This window comes from Micropterus dolomieu, linkage group LG03 (assembly GCF_021292245.1).
Source record: "Micropterus dolomieu isolate WLL.071019.BEF.003 ecotype Adirondacks linkage group LG03, ASM2129224v1, whole genome shotgun sequence".
NCBI lineage: Eukaryota > Metazoa > Chordata > Actinopteri > Centrarchiformes > Centrarchidae > Micropterus > Micropterus dolomieu.
The window spans coordinates 23,470,231-23,493,362 of NC_060152.1; the positions used below are offsets into that span (position 1 = coordinate 23,470,231).

General features: G+C 37.9%; 1 protein-coding gene across 1 annotated transcript; it reads left to right on the top strand.

The window, feature by feature from the left end:
* The first annotated feature begins 2,834 nt into the window (after positions 1 to 2,834).
* On the top strand, positions 2,835 to 21,688 carry ddc (dopa decarboxylase). The gene is made up of 14 exons (XM_046045422.1): positions 2,835 to 2,919; positions 5,262 to 5,469; positions 6,882 to 6,995; positions 7,125 to 7,244; positions 9,587 to 9,721; positions 13,004 to 13,147; positions 13,667 to 13,733; positions 14,097 to 14,191; positions 15,739 to 15,806; positions 16,481 to 16,557; positions 17,920 to 17,939; positions 18,067 to 18,165; positions 20,511 to 20,612; positions 21,297 to 21,688. The coding sequence occupies exons 2-14, from the start codon at positions 5,269 to 5,271 to the stop codon at positions 21,495 to 21,497; spliced, it is 1,443 nt and encodes a 480-aa protein (XP_045901378.1). The 5' UTR covers positions 2,835 to 2,919; positions 5,262 to 5,268; the 3' UTR covers positions 21,498 to 21,688.
* Positions 21,689 to 23,132: the final 1,444 nt, after the last annotated feature.

Sequence of the window (23,132 nt, forward strand, 5' to 3'; positions counted from 1 at the left end):
CTGATGTGAAGAGGGCAGAAAAGAGCTTGTGAGAAGTGCCTGTATGCAAAAAAACTCCAAGTATGCCAAAGAGTGAAATGTAGAAGTGCCGGTACTCGCCTACTACCGGCAAACTTCAAGCACTGAAATAAGTTGGCCAACTTATTTCACTCAGCGTGCAGAGACAAGGACACGGGAAGTAGCCTAATGATGCTGCAACCCCCACAGCAACCTAAAAACCTGGCAAGCTTGGAGTCAAATAACAGCTGGGACAGGAGGAGAGATGAGGCCAATGTGCTGCTGAGGAAATGGGTAAAAAGAAAGACAAGGTTCAATGACATCACAGAGAAAATCAACATCCTTCCCATAATCATGTAACAGAAACACACCAGTGACATCATGGTTTACTATCATTAGGAAAAGTAGCATTTTGCATTGTCCAAGCCTGTTTCTGATTCCAACAATATGGAACCAGATTTTTTACTGATCACCTGGCAGTGGTAAATGTAGGCTATGGCATTGATTGGTAGGCAGATTCCAGTTGTAGTTTGAATGACCATTTATTGTGAAATCCATAAATTCTTTCGACTTGAACTAAATGATTTTGCATGTGCTTGTAACGTAACGTTAGCTACACAACTAACTGGGTCACTCTTAGCATTCAGTGCCATTTGAGTCCCCATGATATAATATGGTGTATTTTGCATAAAATGAGCTAATACTTTTTAGTATTAGTACTACCATAGAAAAGAATAATATGTACCCAGGATTAATTCATTTAAAATAACTAGTTTGATTTTTGCGCAAGCAGACTAAACTGCGATGGGCCCCAATCATGTTTGCTCAACTTCAGTTACAAATATAAGTAATAAAAATCAAACTAATTCTACATTTTTCTTCATTGTTGTATAGCATTAGTTGTAATATTCCACATTTTTTGTCATTAATAAATTTTTAAGGCTTGAAGTTTCAGTGTGTAAGTTTTAGTGGCATTTAGTGGTGACGGTTGCAAAGTGCAACCAATGGCTCATGTTGTTCCTCCGAGTGTGTTCATGTGCTCAAGTCAAAATGTGATATTAACATGTACACTACTGCAAAGATGTGCTGTATTAGCATTATCAGAGCATACATAAACAACACACAGACATCTAATTCACTCGACATGGACAGCAAACTAATCGTTATAACCATATTACAAACTACATCAAAATATGTATATGCAATCTGTAATTTTGAAAGAATCAAAGTTCTGTGTACTTCTTTTTGTCACATGTACACTTTATCTTTCTTATTGCAATAAAGATTTAAGAAGGAAAAGGAGATTCTGATTATTCAGACACCACATGAACACACCGCTCACGCCTCCCTTTCCAAGCGCGCAGGACAAGCTACAGTGTCCGACCCGCTCTGTTGGCTCTTATGCTAAATAATACGTGCTGGCCTCCTTTTGTCCAAATTTGTCTTCTTTTCTCACTTCTATTAAACCAGTTGACAACTACTACTACTAATGTTACTTGTTGATGTTGTTCTTCTTCGTACGTATTTAACACCCGTTTGTCCATTCGAGCTACTGTAGTAACCTGGCAGCGCAACATGGTGACGTCCGTATAAGAGCACGTGCGGTGTATGTAGATAGAAATGGCTCATTCTAAGGATGGATGCAGGAGCAGGAGGCTGGTGACGTGACTGAAGATCAGGACCAGAGTCTAAGGCCTGGTGTCCAGGACCAGAGACCGACGACAGGGAGTCTGACAGAAAAGCCAGTGAAGCCAGAGAATAAAGGGGCTGCTGTACTTCAGGGGAAACCAGAGTTTGCTGCAGTTCAGCAGAGTCAGGGATTTGCTGTAGCTCAGCTGCTGCAATTCTGTGACTGATGACTGGAGCAGTTCAGGTTCAGGGGATGGTTGCAGCTCAGGAACTAGTGACATTTTCAGCTTAGCAGGGACAGGAAGTAGCTGCAGCTCAGCAGGGACAGGAAGTTGCTGCAGCTCAGCAAGGACAGGAGTTGACTTAGACAAGACCAAAGGGAACACGCTGTTTTATATAGAGAAACAGAGAGGGCAGGATGATTTAACACATGAGGAACACATTAGGATAACGGGACTGACAGGAAACAATGCAAGACACAAATACCAGAGATAGACAACTTCAAAATAAAACAGGAAACGTGGAACAAAGGCTTCACTGACCAAACAAAACATAATCACGGACAAAGAAGGAGAGAGGGAGTAATAAATAACTACAACACATGAGGAACAATATTAACAGGAATAAAAAAGGAAAAACTAAAAAACAAAAACAAAAACAACAGACTTGCTTGCAAGAATTCCCATCACAAACTGAAGAGAGGTTACAAGAATGAACACCACCTCATTAAATGATAAAAGTGTCTCAAATCAGATGGATGAAACTCTTCCGTGTCATGACATGAATTAAGAAGCATCTCCAAATCACTGGGGTCCAATAATAATTTTCATATTATTTATAGAACAATACAACAGGATTTACATAAAATCATGAGCAGCCCTCCAGTCATTTTTATTTTTATTTTATTTGGTATGTCCTTTCTCACGCACTGAAATCCATAAAAATGTAATAATTTGGCCAATTTATCTGAAGCCAAAAAATCTATGTTAAAAGGCTGATAGGACACCCAAATTATATGTCTGTGCAGGTGTGTGGAGGCAAAGAAACCACAGCTTCTGAAACTCTTTGTGAATTTTTCTTACTGGGTTTCTTATATTGGCCCTGTTCCCATTGGCTGGCCTAGTGGGGGTTGGTGGGGTGGGGGTGGTTAGTGGCAAGATAAAAGGAGCAAATGTACTGCTTACAGACACAAACGCGTGCAACACGTGCCTGGCTGTCTGTCTGTCTGTTTGTGGACGCTAAAGGAGAGGATCCACCATCCAAACACCACGGCTGAAGCTCTCACGTTAAAATGTAAGTATGCACACACACATACACACATGCACATGCATACAAACATGTCTAATCCTATTTGAGATAAGGATAAGTGCTCTGCTTCTCAACAAGGGGAAAAGACATGCAGGGTGAAAAACACTTGTTGAATGATAAGGCACTAGTGTCGAGCAAAGGGCAATGTTCATATATTGTGCCAGTTAAATAGACAGGATGCCATTGATTTGTATGAGAATATAATATATTTATATAATATATATATATATATATCATGTTCCTACATTCTAACTAATTGATTGTTGTAAGACTGCAACAGGTTTATTAAGTTTAGCATGCTCCTGGTTTGCAGTTGACAAATAGGCTCATAAACGTTACTTTCCCTTAGTCATTAGGTTGTATGTCGATGTGATCAAGGAAATCTTGATGGGGCTCCGTCTTAAACTACCTTTTGACACTGTGTTATGAGAGAATGTATGTCTAACAGTAGTAAGTACAAACTGACCAAGATTTTCTACTCACCTTGTTAACGTGAAAGTAAACTAAGCTATGATCAGACTGGCTTAATGTGTTGGTAAGAGGGTCAAGGGTTCATTCATACATTTAAATTGTGCAAGCTCATACAAAAATGGGAAGCTCATACAATCTATGTCAATGAGCATGGCTTAGGCTCCGTGGGTGTGTCTATACTGCTACTGCAGCTGTTATTGCACCCGCAGTAGTAAGTATGTTTTAACAATTCTGACGTTAGTATGTAATACAATGTAGTAAAAGTGTAATAGTTTTAAAAGAAACTGTTTCAATGTCTTTATACATTTTAAAATGTCCTGCAAACTAATTATTGAATGGCTGTTAGAATTCACATTTTCAGTGTAAGTAAGCGTCAAACTGAATCTATGTCCATAACATAAGTTCATGTTCATCCAGAGTGAAGTCATTTTGTTCGTTTGATAATACATTATCAACACTCAGGACCTCATTTGGCATCAATGATCTACAAAGATGAACTCAGTCATACCAAGTAGATCAAAGGTTAAACTTGAATTCTGGCTGTGAACAGGGGCGTTGTTAAGCTCGAAACATTGGGGGCTTAGCCCAGCCCCAAAATATTTGATGTTTTCACCTGATAATTGGTGAATTTTTCTGCATCAATTTCTGGTGGAAATGTTTTTATTTATGTAAAAGGAAACACAAAATTCAGGCGGCAGGTGATGATTGAAAATCTAAACCTCTACCATAATCTAATGCAGTGCAGCTCTCAAGCATTCTGTGTTGCTTTCAGATATGTTTCTCCTGTAGATCAACTTTTCTCATGTAAAATCAGAAACTCCTGGACTTATATAGCTCATCTGTTTCAGCAGGTTTTCTGCTCATGTTCAAAATTTCTACACATTCAGAATTTCTCCCACATATCTGCGTTCTCTGACATGTCCAGAAAAAAGTCAGAATATTATGAGAATAACATCATCATTTAATGAAAATTCTTAAGATTTTTTAAAAGTCTTCCTTCCCTATACTCTGCTGTGCATTAGGCTGCGTTATTGCACTGCTGACATGGTAGTATCCCCATCTGGGACTTTACTGGATGAGACAAGCACAGTGCTCTTCATCGGAGGGGAAAACTAGAACTGAAACACATGTGGTCAGGCAGAAATCTCACCACAAATCTGCACAAACGTTAACTTCATTCAGCACATCCAACAACATTTATATTTAAATGTTTGGAATTATTGCTAGGGACAATTTAGTAGTCCCTGACAAGCTCTGAAGCTGAAACCAATGCGCGGTCTCTCTTTCATTTCAATTAGCTTTATTTTAATGTTGCCAAAGCAAAAATTCACATTCACATATAAACAATAATACTAAAAGAAAGGGAGAGAAAAAATAAATAAAGCAAACTAAAAAAAAATACACATATTTTTCCTCTTTTTCTCTCTCTCTCTCCCTCCCTCTGTCTCTCTCTCTCTCTTCTCTCTCTCTCGCTGTCTTGCTCTAAATGCAGGCACACTGAGTAACAGCGGGGAGGTCGCGTTACTTGAACTTAAAACTAAATGTAGCAATATTATTAGAAGTAGCCTCCATTCTTCGAGGCTGCGTCATGAAGATTATTGCATATTAATTCAGAAAATATTTTTTTTGTTGTTGTTGAGCTACATTCAGGGTCACAGTCTAAACATTTGGGGCTGAAGCCCCAGAAAAATGACCTGACGATGCCTATGGCTATGAATATGCTTATTCATTTGTTCACTGTTTTACTCTGTAGTGGCAGTCTATTTTAATCTGAAAGGAATCCTCAAGAATCCAACTAATTAAAGTATCAACAGCATACTGTTTAAGAAATGAAATGTTCCTGTGCTAAATTCCAGTGGTACCATGGATGCAGCAGAGTTTCGGCGCAGAGGGAGGGAGATGGTGGACTACGTGGCTGACTACCTGGAGAACATAGAACAGCGACCAGTGTATCCAGATGTGGAACCGGGTTATCTTCGTTCCTTGATTCCCACTGAGGCACCACTGGAGCCTGAGAGTTATGAGGATATTATGAAAGATGTGGAGAGGGTGATATTGCCAGGGGTGAGCTTGATTTGCTGATGCGCACAATGGTGTTTTTTGCTTGTGCTATCCTGACAGTATAGTTCAATTAAATAATATAAGTATAATATAATATAATAATTTAAAAGCCTTTTGGACATTTTGGAAAGTAATACTGGTGTTGAGGCAACGGCTTTTCTTTTGTGGAATCATGTCTATACATTTTGACAATGTATTAAGTAATATGATTACAACAAGCTGATTCAGTATCTTCCCTGACCAATCACAAATTATTGACATCAGTATTAGGAGGTTTAGTCCATATATTCAGCTCACATTAGCAATTTTGCTATACCACTAATTAAGCAAAACCTTTCTCACGTCCCACGATGTAAGTAGCTTTTTAACAAGGATGCTCAGCAACAGTTGATTTTAATAAATTAAGGCCTCTACAAAGCCTGTTTTGACATTCATACTGCAAACCAGTGCTGCTTAATATATGTTTAATGTACCTCCTTTATGTACATTATAACTTTTTGAGACACTATTAGAAATGAGGGCAAGTGTTGGCAATATGTTGGTTCATTGGAATGCACTGTTACCATGTAGCAAAAAAATATACATTCAGATTCCTTCCTTTCCTTTGATTTATTTGTCAGTTTTATGAAGGTACATAAAACAAAATGTTTTGCGTTCAAAACCACCTGGCCAGTTATCAGACTTTCAGTGCAATCGATATATTAATAAATATCTTTTGCACGGTAAAAACTTATAAAATCAGTGCAGACAAAGTGCAGATAAAGTGTGGTAACGATAACACTTATCATTGAACGTGCAGGTACTGATTCATCAGTCTGATCACCAAAGTTCTTGAACAGATGCTCCTGTATCTTCCCCATATAGCAGGAGGCGGATGTCCTTGGTTTAAGTCTCATTCCTTTATAGAGTTGGCATGTACTACCCATCTTTGCATTGTTTACCTCCCACAGTCCAAAAATATAACAGTTGGAAACATGTAAGTGCTACTCAGTGCTGCGTGAGCTGTAATTTCTGCTGAACCTACAGTCTAGCATTGGGTTTCTCAATGAACAGAGGTCCTTTTAAAATCAAGTGTCGCTCTCTTCTGTCCTGCAACAGTGTCTCTCCAACACCTTCATTCTATTCCTTCCAAAAATTGGAAAATACAGCTTATTTCACATATTAATTTCTTTGTGGCTTAAAAAGTGGCAGTCAGAAAAAACGCCTTCTGTGGTCTTTGGCAGTAAGTCACCTCTGCTGAAAGTGCGGAGTATTCCTGGTTACTTCATGCAACTTGTTGCCATGATGACTAGCCAGTAGTTTTCCCTAGCTAATTTGACTAATTATAGAAATCCTAGCAAAATGGCAAACATTTTATGAAGAATTAAATTTGATCTTGCTTTCATATTAATGAGGCATGTTTTATCTGTATGCAGATCACCCACTGGCACAGCCCACACTTTTTTGCCTACTTTCCAGCTGCTTCCTCTTACCCCGCCATGCTGGCCGACATGCTGTGTGGAGCCATTGGCTGTATTGGATTCTCCTGGGTAACAAACATTTTGACTTTGTCCCTGCATATGACTCTGTATTTCAAGACTGTCTGTTTCTTTAATTCATATTTACATGCAAACAGAACATTTGAGATTGTTGTTTGTATTTTTGGGTGTGTGTTTCAGGCTGCCAGCCCAGCCTGTACAGAGTTGGAGACGGTGATGTTAGATTGGCTGGCGAAAATGCTGCAACTGCCTGAGCATTTTATAGCTGGGACGCATGGCCACGGAGGAGGTGTCATCCAGGTAAGTGTACTTATGCTTTTGTGTGTACTGCACAAATGTTCTCAAGCAGTCCAAGGAGTCAAGCCAACGTCTGCTCACATTTTGAAACATTTGTAAAGGCTCAAATACAGCCTTTAATTGGCTTCCAGGAACCATGACTTTGTTGTAAATGCATTTCCATGATTTATCCATTTTGAATGTCAGTTTTTCTTTCAGGAAAAACAAACGTGTCTAAATACACTGAGTGCCCCTGAACCCATATTCATCAGCAATTTGTCTACTATTGATTTGTCGTTTCTTTCTCTCCCTGGTTCACACCAGCTGAAAATTGGCAGGAAATTGCCTTTTAATACGTCATCCGCAGGCAGACAGAGATGACTCTGATGGTGCTGGGATTGTTTCATGTGGCAAAAGGCTAAGCATTAGTTTAGTGCAGAGGATGCTATCTATCTATCTATATATATATATATATATATATATATATATATATATATATATATATATATATATATATATATATATATATATATGTGTGTGTGTGTGTGTGTGTCGGGGGATAGTGAGTATTGAAGCATGAGAGTGCCCTCTGATGACAGATCATTTCATGCCTCTTCTATTGTTACCACCTGAGTGTGTGTGTGCTCATCTGGTTCATCGTGTTTTTGTTTCTATCTGCCACTCTCCTTTTTAAGTGCAGCTTACCAGCTCACTATGGCAACGAATAAGGCTCTTCTCACTGCAGCAAGGCTAATGAGTGTTGTGACAGCACATTGCCAGCCTATTATTATAAACCTTATACCAACACAAAGAAATGAGATGGTTTTGAAAAAGACCCTCTGGTGACCTTGAATTTCCCTTTTTACCCCTTTGTCAATAATCAGACTTTTAGGTATCACAAAAGATTACATAGTCTAATTGACTTAAGCATTAGAGAAAAAATAATAGCATGTGTTTTTCATTCTACAGTACTTTATATGTAAAGTTGTTTTTGACAAAAACGGCATCATCTTTAGCAGTGAAACATCACTTCTTATCCTTAAGAGTAGGTTTGCCGTTTAAATTTTCAGCTGTTGAAGGAAAAGGGGTTTATGGTAAAATTCCCACTCAGTTACATTTGTAAAAGATCAGGTTATACTTCACCATTACTAGTGGATAGGAGGATGGATGAAAGTTGGTGGACCTTTATAAAGGCTGCCAGGCTAGTGCTTAGTGCTTTGTAAGCACAGAAATGACAGGAAGTACACTTGGGTCATTTTGGAAGCTTGAGGTTTGCTTTTTTAGACAGTTTCAAATTGTTTGATGGATATGTTGATTTACTGATTTGTTCTGTGGGTCCCTAACATCTTTAAGGTCTGTCTTAATTTAGCACTTGTTCCGACACAACTGACATGGCCTTTATCAGCGTGCTGGTCTGGCGAGAGATTTGTGCTTATTGATTGAATGATTTGAACACTTCATTGACTTTCTTGTGTTAATGCCCCCAGATGCCTCAGAAGCCACGCTTCACTTTATTATGTAGCCTCAAGCAATTCAGGCTGGCTGCATGATGACTCACCACACACTTTCTAAATACAGTTATTTTCTCCTCTCATGAGGATGTTGAAGTGTCACAATGTTCAATCAAAGGTTCATTACATTGACTAAATGTTCAGCTCTGTGTGTGTCTGTGTTTTTAAAGGGTCTGGGTATAGTTGTATAGAGCATCAATAGGACACACACATTACAGGCCAGCACCAAAAAGTTAATAGATTATTGTCCTATCAGGTTTACAGTATATTTATCAATTACGAACATACAGTAGGAATGCTCACATAATCAGTTAACACTGGGTATGTATACATGCATATTTACATGCCAATTATATTCACCATTGTTTTTAAAATGTGTGAGCAGGTGCATGTTAGCACCATATTGTATTTATAGTACCAAAGTATTCCAACAAAAGCATGTAGTACCACCACTGACTGGTGGTACTACATGCTGTCCTTTGCTAAAAACCAACATAAACCCTTGCTACTGTGACTGATTGGATTAATCCACCACTCAGTGGACTTTGTGATTCAGGTCCTAAAGCTGGAAAACCACACAGCTTTTCAGTAAACACAAGAAGTGTGTAATTTTTAGTTCAGTTTTTTAAAAGATAACTGCAGCAGCCCCAGCTTTTAGTTTGTAGCTGAAACAGCACTGATGTAAGCCCATCGTACAAAACTTCTTGAAAAACAAGGTACAAGCTACAAGATAGATTTAAAACACTGGGTTATTTGATTTTTGCCTTTTTAAATATAGGTAATATTCAAGTTTGGTTTAAAATCCACAACAGTGGAGCAGCATTGCTTGACAAGTTCCCTCTAATTCTCCAACAGGGCACAGCCAGTGAGGCAACCCTGGTGTCTTTGCTCGCTGCCCGCTGTAAAGTAATCCGATGGGTCCAGGCCTCAAACCCTGAAAAATCAGAAAGTGAAATCCTTTCCAAAGTGGTGGCGTACACCTCTGAGCAAGTAAGCACAAACATATGTTACCAATATTACTTATGTACTTTTTAATGCAGAGACTAAGCTAGCTTTCTTTAATTTTACCCAAATTTCTGACTTTACACATACATTTTTATTGCTTACCATTTTCAAGTATTAACAAATAATTATGTTTTAAAAATGCATTTACCAATGTTTGTCTTTTTTTATTTTAATCTGACTGTTTGTCAATATACTTAGGCAACCTTTCAGCTATACTAAACAACACCTTAAAATTCACTGCAGCTGTATGATCTTATTGAATAGCCAATGTGTTGTATAATAAAATACAATGCCAGGCCTTTGATACTGTGAACCATGAAGTGCTTTTGAACAAACTAAGTACTTTTAACTTTTCTGATCAAGCAACTGGCTGGTTTCCACCCTATCTCGAATCAAGAGAGCAGTGTGTAAAAATCAATGCAGAATATTCAACCCCCTGACAATCTACAATGGGAATTCCACAAGGCTCGATTTTGGGGCCTCTGCTCTTCAGCCTATACATAAACGACTTACCATCATGTTGCAAAAAAGCTGGATGTTAGATGTATGCTGATAACACAATTATCAATGTAGCAGCCAAAACCCCTTGTGTAGCAGCAGAGATATTAACAATGCGAAATGGAGGGAGTATCTCTATGGCTTAAAAACAATCACTTAACTCTGAAGACTGTGTCAATGTGTTTTACCATGAGAAGGAAAGCAAAAGAAAAGTTTATAATTAGAATAAATCAAGAGGAAATTGAGGAAGTCAATGATTTTAAATTCCTAGGTGTCATTTTGGACCCCGAACTTAAATTTGCTAAACATGTTAAACAATGCAAAACTGTAAAGACTAATTTGAATTGTTTTAGAATGATTAGACAATATATACCCCTCAAGGCAGCTCAACTTTATGCATGCCATGATATTCTCCCATCTTCCTTATTGTGTTACTGTATGGAGCCAGGCTTCACAGTCAACTTTTAAACCCATTATATCACTATAAAAACAAGCACTGAAAATAATGGATCAAAAACAAATGAAATGGCATCATTGTATAATACTGAAAATATATATATAATTTGCTTGTTTATTAAGTTTTCTTTTATCAAATTGATTTTTAAATTTGTGAATAATCTTGCTCCAGCTGTACTTTGTCCATATGTGACAAAAACAAATACTAATAGAATCACCACTAGGGGATCAGCAAATGGCAACTGCAAGGTGGCACAGCGCAAAACCACTTTTGGTCAGTCATCCTTCTCTGTAAAAGGGATAAATTTTTGGAATGCCCTACCAACAGAAATAAAAACACACACCAATCGGAAAGCATTTAATGAAAAGGTGAAGCACTGGCTGAAACAAAACCAGATCTGATCACTTATCATGCCTTGTGCAGACGCACTTATAAATGGACGTGTCCATACGGATATAGAGATACAGACACACACACACACGCACACACACTCACACACACACAAACACAGATATATGTATATAATGTGACTATTTATTTTGTTTTTTGTTTTTTCCTGACTGGTGTGTTTATGTTCTTTGTTTGTTTGTTTGTTGTTGTTTGTTTCTGTTTTCTTGGTAATAGTGATGTATGTAGCCTAACCAGGGACAGGGGTTGCAAATTAGCTTCAGCTAGAAACCCTATATGCAACACATATTTTCATGTTGTTGTAACCTGTTACAATGTGTCTCTTTTGCATTGTCCCTGACACATTTAAAATAAAAAAAAAGGTCTCGCTCAACAGCAGTTCAAGTGAACTCCCAGTAATAGTGAAAGAGTTTTTCAGTGATTGAGGGAGACAGAGGGTCAGTCAGGCAGTAGCTAGCTCTGATCAGGTTTAATACCAGGCTGACTTTGTGATTAGGTTAAGGACTTGCTTGAGGGCCACACAGACCTTTACAGGGAGAGCAGTTTGGTGTTTTTCTACTGAAGAAAACGTCTCGGGTTACGTATGTAACCCTGGTTCACCGAGAAGGGAACGCCATAGTGTCGTAACCGACGGAGTTCGAGTTCCCTCGAAGGGGAACCATTTGATTGCAAGTTTTGAGGATGAGTATGGTACAGGCTTATCTAAAATTCAACAACCTCAGGAATCTGTAATTATAAAGGTATAATCTGAATCAGAATCAGCTTTATTGGCCAACTATGTCTACACATGCAAGGAATTTCATCGTTGCTCCCAATATTTGACAGTGGATTTTTCAGGACGATAGATAGAAATAGACATACAGATAAAAAGGACAACAAAGCTGAATAAGGTAGGTAAAAATAAACACAGGACCATGATGTACATACAAGTAGATGAATTTATCTATATATAAATAATCTGTACATAAAAGCAACAATGAACAACAACATACTTAATCTCTGTGTCATGCTTGTCAGTCTAATCTGTAAATTGTGAACAAGAATAAGATTGTTCGGGAATAAATGTGGCGGTTATAAATACTAAATGATTTATGTACTTCATATACGTGAAGTAGGTGGATATGTACAGTATGCATACATGTATATATACAGTATTTAAAGTATGCTTAAATTTATATTTGACAATTATGATGATATGGTAAGTACAGTGTGTATTTACACTATAATATATAATTTATCAATTGTAGGTTATGGTGTTTTAAAACAAGTTTTAAATTTTCTTAAAGAATATTATAAACTCAAAAATAATATAGATTTAAAAAGATGAAAACTCTTGACCCTCCTCTTTTCTTCACACCTCTTTTCACGCTTCCCTTCATGTGAGCGAGATACACGCTCATGTGTCTTCAAGGAGGCCTTTTTTATCTAAAAAGTAGAGTTGCAGCAAGAGCGGACTTTCGTTTCCTCTTTACTGGAAATCAACGTCTAATCTGAAATCTGATTATGAACAACCATAGGTCTCTGGAGGCCGAGCAAAAGTCAGGGCTCAGACTGCAGAGACGCACAAAAATATAAAACAGTATATCAAACAAAACATCTTGCTTACTTTAACTTTGTACTTTGTACTGTGCAATCTGAGCTAAGCAATCAACAATGATCAGTCTTAAAACACATCATCACACACCATCAGAATTAAAGCACAAGCAAATCATGTTACTATATGGCTTGTACGTATATGTGTCAGGCAGTCAAACGTCTCATGTCCTTTTCCTCACATTTATCTCATTCTCACAACAATATATATATATGTACATTTTTCAATCAAACTTATTAGCATGCATAGTCCAAGAGTCTATAGTCCAAAAATATGAATGTGATTTCATCTTTCATCTCTTCCTCCTAAGGCTCATTCCTCAGTTGAACGTGCTGCTCTGATTGGAGGAGTACTGATGAGACAGGTTCCTACAGACAACAGCTATGCTGTCAGAGGAGACATGCTTAAGAAGATGGTGGAGGAGGACAAAGCTGCTGGACTCATCCCTTTCTATGTAAGAAGTTACAAAAATCAACATCCAGCCAGCAAACTACCTCAGAACTAACACACAGACAGACCCACAGCAACATCTCCATCTTTAGATAATTTTTACATTAAGTTTCACACATCTGTTATTGGATTGTTTTTGCTTCTACCACCTACACAACTGCTCACTGGGTTAACAGCCACAATGTGATTCTGCTGTGTGTACCCTGAGGCTTCTGTTTAAGGACAATGTTTTTGTTGAGCCTAATGTATTTCTATCTAGTTAAGGACAATAATCCCTGTCTCATGTGGGCCTACAGATCACCATCAGTGAGCAATAATCAGGAGGCTGCAGCTCTGAATCATCTGTGTATATCAAAACTGATATCCAGATCTATGTTTGAATAAAACATTTATATCCGTGCTTGTTTAAAAGCAATATGTTACAGTAGCTGCAAGGACCGTGAATTTGTATTTTATTTTCCTGTACAAAATGTGTAACAAAGCACTTTGAGGTGTAAAGGATTTATATGCTTGTGTTTTTCAGTTCTGTGCAACTCTCGGCACCACTTCATCATGTGCTTTTGATCACATCAACGAGCTGGGTCCCTTATGTGAGTCAACTGTTGCAGCAACACACACACTTGATTTTTTTGAAAAGGAAGGGAAGAGAAATACTCAAGAGGGAGTCAGGGTGAATGTAAGAAACCTCTATTCCCTGCAACTAAGCATACTGTATTCAGTGAGTTTTCCCAATGCTCAGTCTACATTTTTATGATCCTCAATTATACCCAGCTAAAAGATAAACCACTTCAATTAATTGATCCGTGTATTTCTTTTTTGAGAAACAACTTACGAATGTGACTGTTTGTAATAATTCATTCATCATAGTTTTATACCCCAGTTATTAAATCTGGGTTGACGAAAGTAATTGTTTTACAGAAGTTAATAACCTCTCTGTTTCTTGACTGTTCCAGGTAATGAGGAAAACATGTGGATGCACATTGATGCAGCGTATGCTGGGAGCGCATTTATTTGTCCCGAATTTAGGCATTTGTTAAACGGCATTGAGGTGTGTAAAGATATGCAAGCACTTAAGTTCATATACTATAACGCAATTAATAACAGTGTTTTGGTGAGAATGTTTTAGCTTCTTGGTAAAATTTCTTTGACTAGGTCGCTCCAACAATGCTCATGAGAAAAATGATGTGATAGGATTTTAACCTTGATCAAACCATGTGTAGGACGGATTTAATATGGCTTAAGAGTGGTCAAAAACTTGAAGTGTGCATCCAAGTGGACAGATACATGTTGCTGCTGAACGACAAGACAACCTATTTCTGTTCAATTGGTTGTGAAATATCTCTAATAACATCTATGAAAGGACACACAACTGCATACTTATTATATCTAGCTGCTTTATTTCTGTTTGAAAATAGTATAACGTTAATGTCAAGGAGGAAGCATGCAAGAGTGAGTAATAGGGCCAAACAATTTGCATTAGCGCAGGAGCATCAATCTGCCTTTTGAGGCTGCCGAGGCAGCTGTTGCTCCCCAAGCTGTGCAGAGATGCAGAGATAAGGACAGAGTAATTTCCTGAGGCAGTGTTAGACCTTTATATATCACTGTTTATTAGACACAGAAGTTCAAACAATGTTGGTGGGGAGACAGAGAAAGTGACTTGACTGTAAAAGGACCAAATGTTGTTTCACATTTTTTCCTACTGACAATTAGTGGTAAAATTTGCAATTGATTAGGTACAGTAACACATTTTTATTTCCACAATCTTGCATTTTAGTATTTTTTAGGGTCCTACTTTAAGGAGGTGGAGAGAAATTCACAAATTGATTTAAAACACATGCAATAATATTTAGTAGAATTCATGTACTGTAGTTATAGTATATAACTTTGCAACATTATGAGGTCAATGGAAATTATTGGACGAGGACCAGAAGAAGGAACAAAGCCTTTTAGGATGAGAGTGCAGCCCTGCTCGAGGGTTGGTTGCTAGGATATGAGTGACGGGCGGGCAGGCAACCTTTGAATCAGTCAGCATGGCAACTGTCAGCCAGGATTGTCTCTCACATTGTCTCTCTACACTGTATTATTGCATTTATGGAGGTAGAGAAAAGGATATTACAAAAGATAGTCAACAAAAAGATGAGAACAGATTAGGAAAGGTTCGTCTCTCGTTGAATAAACCCTACCAGGAAAGGGTTATTTTCCTTGTGCCCTGTGAGCTGTAGGCTGGATGTTCCTCTTTTGCATTTCAAATAAATTGTGCCTGCTTTAGTCTAGATAATGCTGTTGGTGAAAAGGTTGTCTTTGCATCAGTAATGGGAAATACATATATATTATGGTGTGTTTTGCAAAAGCAAATTATTCAAATTGTGCTAATGTTACATTAAACATATTAAAACTTTTAGGACCAATTATAGCATTTAATTTTCCTCTGGGCAACTTAGTAAATCCCAGCCAAACTACAGACCTCACTGAAAACCACTGACATTAAATTAAATCCTGAATGTTTTGTTATTTTTTGTTACTTCCCACCTGTCATTCCAGCGAGACTTCAAACAATGTGGCTTCATTAGTTATTTTTTCTGGTTTCTTTTTAAGTTTGCAGACTCTTTCAACTTCAACCCACACAAATGGCTTTTAATCAATTTTGACTGCTCTACAATGTGGTAAGTTGCCGTACTGTTCTGCTATATCTGTGTACACAATCCAGCAACCACTAATATTGGGTACATTATTGGTATGTGGATACAGAGTATGTCAATGAGCTTTGTGACAAAATGACCTGTTAAATAAAAGAACAATTGTCAATTGCTTTTTTTTAAGAATCTAGCACGTTCTGTATTTTGTAATTTGTCAGAGCACTTTACCTGAGTGACTCATGGTCCAAAGTAACAATGAGTTGTGTCATCACAAACAGATATCCATCTACAATTCAGTTATTTGCACAGCAAAAATAGAACTACGCCTTCCATCTGCCCATTCTGTCAGCAGCAAACAAAACGAGACAGGCTCTGCACAAGATGGAAACAGAGGTGTTTCAAAACCTCAACATGTGGTATAGGGAAGAGAACCCTTTTTCATCACCTCTGGCTCAGAATGAATTTTGTTTCACATACTGATTTATTAGATTTAATGCAATATTGAGACTTACTACATAATAGTCTTTACTGTCTACTGTAGTACAACATACTAACAATATGGTGTAGTACAGTACAGTATATTATAACTTATTTACAAATATAAAACAGAATTTGTACATTTTACAATGTGTGATTCTAAAAGATTTCTAAGATTAAATGATCCAGTAATATTATTTCTGCTTGTCAACACTTATCAACAGGGTGAAGAAGAGAGCGGACATTATTGGTGCCTTCAAGGTGGAACCACTTTATCTGAAACACGAAAACCAGGAGTCAGGTAGAGTCATTTCGCTAAAATTAAATAAACATTCATTATGACTTTTTCGTGTTCATGACAGGTGTCATGTCATGGTTTTGTCATGTCAAAGTCATGTCAGTCTTATGCATAGCACCCTCCTTCAAATAAAGTCTTACCAATTATTTGAATTAATGACCACAGATCAGGTTGGTGGAACATGGGGTCTATGGCATAACATAAAGACAACAAAGAACAGCTGTGACCTTGTTTACTGCTCACAATGTGAGGAAGGTGGTTAGTGTACTCATTCATTTGAGCCAAAATGCACACATTCCCAATTCAACAATAACTGCTGAAGCATTGCATCAACATCTAAAAATGCAGTGCAGTGTAGCCTAAACCAGATAAACACAGGCATGAAGATGAATGTGTAACAACCACACACGTGTGTGTGAGTGTGCGTATTTGTGAGGACCAATCTGAGTTTTAGACCTTGAGAGGGAGGACATTTTTGAGTTTTAGGGAATGCAATCTGTCCATCAAGGGTTAGTGTTAGTTAAAAATATATTTGTGTGTGTGTGTAAGCGCTGGCTTCTGTGAGCCAGCTTAATAATTTCATAATTCCATCCTACCAAAATTTAAGCTGATTTACTGTATTTGTGACCTAATGAAATGAATACACGCCATTAGCATCTTGCAAGACAGGACTTCTTGGAAATGTGAGAGAGACTTGGTAAGACTATAAACTTTGCCTGGGATCAAAATCAAAACAAAAACAAACCAGACTTCACTTCACTCTGTGTATATGATTCTGCTACTATGGCGCGTGCTGATGTACTTGCTCCTAGCCTGCAGATGGGCTCAGATCTGCTCTATAATTTGTCTGACACAGAAGCAGGCATATAGAAAGACTAAGAGCTACCTCCCACCACACTGAGGCACCTTACAAAAGCCTTCGCTCACAATCTGGACTCTTCAATCTAATTAGTGGTTATTAGCACCCACTAACATGAGCCTCCATTCTTTAGAGATGAGATATCTGTAGCCAATGGTCTGTGTGGACTGACAGTGATCAGTGACATATATTGTCGGGGGTGGACACGATGACAGCAACACCTGGATAATAGAAAGCAAGCCAAAATACAAGCTTTACAACATAAGCTAATGTCAGAGCTTTATTGACTTTATTGCTGCAAACTGAAATCTCTGTTAGGAGAAATTATTCTTATTTTTGCATATCTTAATAGGATCTACTGGCAAGGCACACTGTAATTGGTTATAGAGGCATTTGCGCACAGACGATGGCACATGGACCCTTAAATAAATTGAACAGCTGAATTAACAATTATTTGTATATGATGTGACATTACTAACTGATTTCAGCATTTGTTTTTTCAACAGGGCTGATCACAGACTATAGGGTAAGAGCAATTATTATTAGTTTTGTTTCCACAATTTACAAGAAAATGGAAAGACTTGGTTAATAATACACTTGCAGAAGTTAAAGCTATAATCACTCCCCTACTCTCTTCCTCCTCTGTCTTGCAGCATTGGCAGATTCCACTGGGAAGAAGATTTCGATCACTAAAGATGTGGTTTGTCTTCCGTATGTATGGGCTCAATGGCCTGCAGGCTCACATACGCAAGGTAGTCCACGTGCATTTTTGCCCTTATATTTGCCCTTAAACATCTCTGCTTTTTTGAATCCTTACACACATAATCCAACATTTCCATGTAGAAATTGCCTCTGAAAACATACAAATCTCTGGTTATATTATCTGAACTCATTTAACACAATTAACATGGAGACCTCCAGATCAGACTAACAACTAACAAAGTTAACACAGATAGAGTACAGTATATTCAATTTATGGGTGTATTATTGTGTCCTAACCAGTGCTATGGTTTTAATGAAGCATTACAAGAAAAGGTTAAATATTTATGGCAATATAGTGTTTAATTTTGTGATAAAAGGCTGATTTTTTTCCAGAGTAGAGTGAGATGTTGGTTTTATGCTTATAGTTTTGGGAAAATTGAGAATTATTCCACAAAACGTGTCTCAGCAGCTGAAAAACCAACCATTTGTTATTAGCATATCAATGTGGTGATCCTGTAGTGTTATTAACTTAATCCAAAACCCGACTCCCTTGTTGCTTCATTAATAAATAAATTAATAAATAAAAGAGAAAGCAACATGCTGGCAGTGGTGAGAGGTCTGGCTTCCCTCTTTTACCTCTCTGTGTCTCATGCCGACTGCTCACTCCTGGAAAAAAAAAATACTTCTGACAATCACATTTGCCTGGTCTTCGTGGTAAATGCCATCCCTTTCCTCCCTCCCACGCCTCACCCCACCTAATCCTCCTTACCACTAAAGTCCCTTCAGTCTCTTCATCTCTGCCTCCATCAGCATATCCTGTCACTCATATATGTGTGCTCTGTATCTTCTTTATATAGCAACATTTGCCTACATTTCCCCTCCTTTCCCTCCCCCTTACCCACCCAGTCCCATCCTTTTCACTTTGCAGTTTCTTCTCGATGCTTCGTCCCCTGCTTGTCTCTCTCCCTCATATTCCTCTTCCTCCCTCCAGTCTGCTCAATCTGCTTGTCAATCAAATTAGCCTGTTTTGTGTTTACTCTCCATTTTAAATGAAGCGGCAGAAGAAGCATTAATCTCCACAGCCATAACCTATGAGACAATACTGTACTGTACATCCGTCCTCTAGATCAGATGGAACAGTTTGAGACATTGTTTTGGTCCTGTATTGTTAAATCTTTTAGACAAGATGGAAAAAATGTTCAAATGGAGATACAACATGTGATGTACTGATTATGAGTTTCCTCTATCCTGGTGGAGGAAAAATAATTTAAATTCTAATTTGTACTTTTATCTTTATTAACACTAACAAATGATCCTCCCATTAACTGGAAAGTTGTAAAATTATGCATTTTAATGACAAAGGTATGATAAAATGAGTCCTACATGCATACAATATTAAGCAAAACAGACACAACAGACAGAGGTCATAAGAGTAGGGTTAGGCTATATTAGCTTGTAAACACCTCTGAGTGATGCTGAATTACCGGCTGGTAATGAGGAAACAATGAGATGGACAACCAGTTGGTCATGTAGATCACAGTTTGGCTTCATTAGAGAGGCAGGAAAAGTGGAGGTCCACGTAATTGTGATTAGATGCAGTAATGCACATTCAGAGTTTGGGCATACATTCAATGTCTAAGTGGTCTCTTTGATCATAAGTGGATAAATCACGTTGTAGGAACATGTTTGATCATACAGTCCCCCTTTGCAAATTATTTAAAGGGAGCACAATGACATTTCCTGAGAGCAGATTTGGATACGGGCCATTTTTTGGTTACAGAGCCCAGTTTTGAACTTGTATGAACTAAGCCTCCCAGGCAGTGCTTCCTACCAAGATGTGTTCTATTCCTCAACACGCCTCTTTAATCAAATGCATTTGGTTATCGATAGTTACAGACGGTTACATTTAGTCCATAGTGAAGGGTAACACTCTTTAAGTTTTGGTAGAGAGGTACAGAATGGATGTTGGTAGAAAAGTCCTCTGATCTGTATGTCTGAAAGCACAGTACCATGTAATGATACAGCACTGCCATCTAGGGAAAACTGTAGAAATTACAGCCTTTTCTGTAGTTGAGTTTTCTTCCAGAGGTCATATGAAAAAGCAAGGCAACTGTTTTACCTTTTTTCCCCAGAAAATGCTCTGTTCAGTGTTTAAAACCTACTATACTTATTAATCGTGCCGTTTGCCCTTCAACTATTTTGTTAAATTTACTATGCCATTCTTTTAACATTAGAGTGAACACCAGACAGCACTGACTATCTCCGCAGACTAATTAAAACAAGTGGACATAATGAGCCGTTCAAGTGTACTTTCATTGAAATGCAAAGGGTATCACGGGGACATTTTACAGTGCATGAGTCACAGCACATTAAAATCTATGTCTGTTCTTTACAGCATGTGGCCCTTGCCAAAGAGTTTGAAAGTCTTGTGCGAGCAGACAAGAGGTTTGAGATCTGTGCAGAGGTTATCCTGGGACTGGTCTGCTTCAGGCTCAAGGTAACGACATCCAACATTATAGAACTACTATAAGTGGATAAATCTAGTGTGGTCCTTTACGAAATTTCCTTACCCTGTGAAACCCATTTCATACCCGCTACAGAGAGATAACAATATAGATGTACACACCTATCTGAGAAAGGAGGTTCAGTTAACACAGCAGAAGTAAACTTGGAATATATGGAGTATGGAGTATATATTTTAGATAAATTATTTCCTGCTCTGCGTGTTAAATTGTTCTTTTCATTGGCAGAGGAAAGCTGAGGTATCTTAAGTAATAGTCATAATGTTGAATGTGGTGTATCAGAAGGTGACATACACAGAATTTCTACATTTTACTAGTCCAGTCTTTCTCACACACATTACCTACCTTTCAAATGGCTAAATGGTTATAAAGCTTAGCTACAGGTGAGTTATGAAGTGACGGGTGAGGTTTACATATATGTGCTTGTTTCTGCATGTGATGTGATGAATGGGGAAAATGTCATGTCAAAAGTTGTTAACAATATAACAATCTGCTTATTGCGGAACACAGGTAACAATGCACTTCTATGTGAATACAGAGCTCCTAAAACAGTTAGCAAACATTTTAAAATGCAACATGACCAACAGTTTAACCCAGTAGTGTCTAGAAGGCAAGACAAAAAGCCTGTTCATCATTTCCTCCTTGCCTCTTCCTCTCAGGGCTCCAATGAGTTGAACCAGAACTTGCTGGAAAGGATCACCAAGAGCAAAAAGATCCACATGGTGCCTTGTCAGCTTGCCGGCCGCTTTGTCCTGCGCTTCGCCATCTGCGCACGCAGTACAGAGTCGCGTCACATCCAACGAGCATGGCAGCACATCACACAGCTGACCTTTGAGCTTTTGCAGGAGCCCAGTCATTGACCAATATGCTTGAAAAGGGGCTGTCCACTCTGGTGCTCAAATGAGGACCCAAGTTAGGACAAAAGGTTTAATGTTGCAGGTGTAAAATGTCATAAAGGGAATGAACAATGATTTCACTGCTCACTTAGCACTTAGTGTGTTTTCGGTTGGCCAAGTTATCCAGTCTAGTAAGGCTAGTAAGCAGTGGTCTTATTTTGAGGATTTTTTTTATTTTCCAAATGAATGTATGTGAAAATAACTTATTACACATCTAGAAACACCAAAATGTGCATCAAAGGAAAGGATGCTGATTCCAAATATTGCATTTTCTCCATTAACTCCACTGGCTTTGCTATTATCTCTCACTGTACGGATTGTGTTATTGTCCTCATCATAATGCCCCCGCAGACTTGTCTTTACTGTCTATGCTGCTTCTGTGTCTTCTGTGTAAACTTTAGTGTGGGGTGAATTCAAGTTTTGGTTGGTTGATTTAGGGTGTTTTTTCTGCACTGAATGTACTACACATTGTGTGTGTGTGTGAATGATTTTTTGAGTCCATGTGTGTCTGCAATTTTCTGTGGGTGCTCATATGGAAATAGCTTTTTTATGTGAATGAAATTATGCTACTATTGGGGCACACAGGACCACTATTTATTCTTTACTTAGCTTATTCCAAATAATTTGAACTGTACAGGGATACACAGATTTAACATAATCACCCTATACGTACAGTATATGATTATGTTTCTGTGTTCAGACAGATATGATCAAATGAGTAGAGTTAAAAGAAGAGGGTTAAAATCTAAAATGTATACATGGCGTAAAAATATTCTCTGTCTAACACTGATTTGGTGCCAATTAGGTAATTCCAGTTTAGCATTGGGTGTACCAGAAATTCAAGATCTTTCACAACCACCTACATTAGTCTCTGATCATATATGTTTAACTGTGAGATTTAAGATTTATTTTTAAAACATCTTCTCTGATGTCTTTAGTGTAATTAAGACAAGACTGGCTCATTTGTCTGCCAAGAGGTATTTAAATCTGTGGTGTGACAAACCTTGTTGTTAATTGATGTGATTGTGTCAAAGTCAGCTGCTGTTACTAATCAAGGTGTTTTGTCTTTGGCTTGGCCTTGTGCTGCATGTAAAGGTATGGGTTTATTTTAATAAAGCCTACAGTAGTCTGCGTGGTGTTTGGATCTGTTTTTTAATCCTCATCAAAGGTTTACAATATCTCAAGCTCACAAGGAAAATATTTGTCTTTTATTAGGGTAGTGCACAAATTAAATAGTTCAAGAGAAGAAGGGTGAAGCTGAGGAACTGTAGGCTGTGTAGAAGTGGTTTCCAAGTATGCCGCAAGACCTTTTGTACGTTATTATATTTTATAACACATAAAAAAATGGATCACGTTTTAAAATGGACAATGTTTTAAAACCACAATTTAAAAGCTTAGAAGTTATGCTGCAGCCAATCGCAAGACGAATCGCAGTTAATACAAACAAATTTTAATTTTGAAGACAATGAAAGATATAACATATTAGTGTATTTAATTGTATTCATTGCTTAATTTATTGTTCAATAGGTCTGCCTGAACACAACTATGGCAACCTCTCAACACTAAAATGGCTCAAACCGAGACCATAACATACACCAC

Excerpts from the sequence above, each read along its gene's own strand:
- ddc (XM_046045422.1), top strand. The coding sequence starts at position 5,269 with ATGGATGCAGCAGAGTTTCGGCGCAGAGGGAGGGAGATGGTGGACTAC. Across the intron at positions 14,192-15,738 it reads ATTTGTTAAACGGCATTGAG|TTTGCAGACTCTTTCAACTT; the intron begins GTGTGTAAAGAT and ends TTTCTTTTTAAG. Across the intron at positions 15,807-16,480 it reads TTTGACTGCTCTACAATGTG|GGTGAAGAAGAGAGCGGACA; the intron begins GTAAGTTGCCGT and ends ACTTATCAACAG.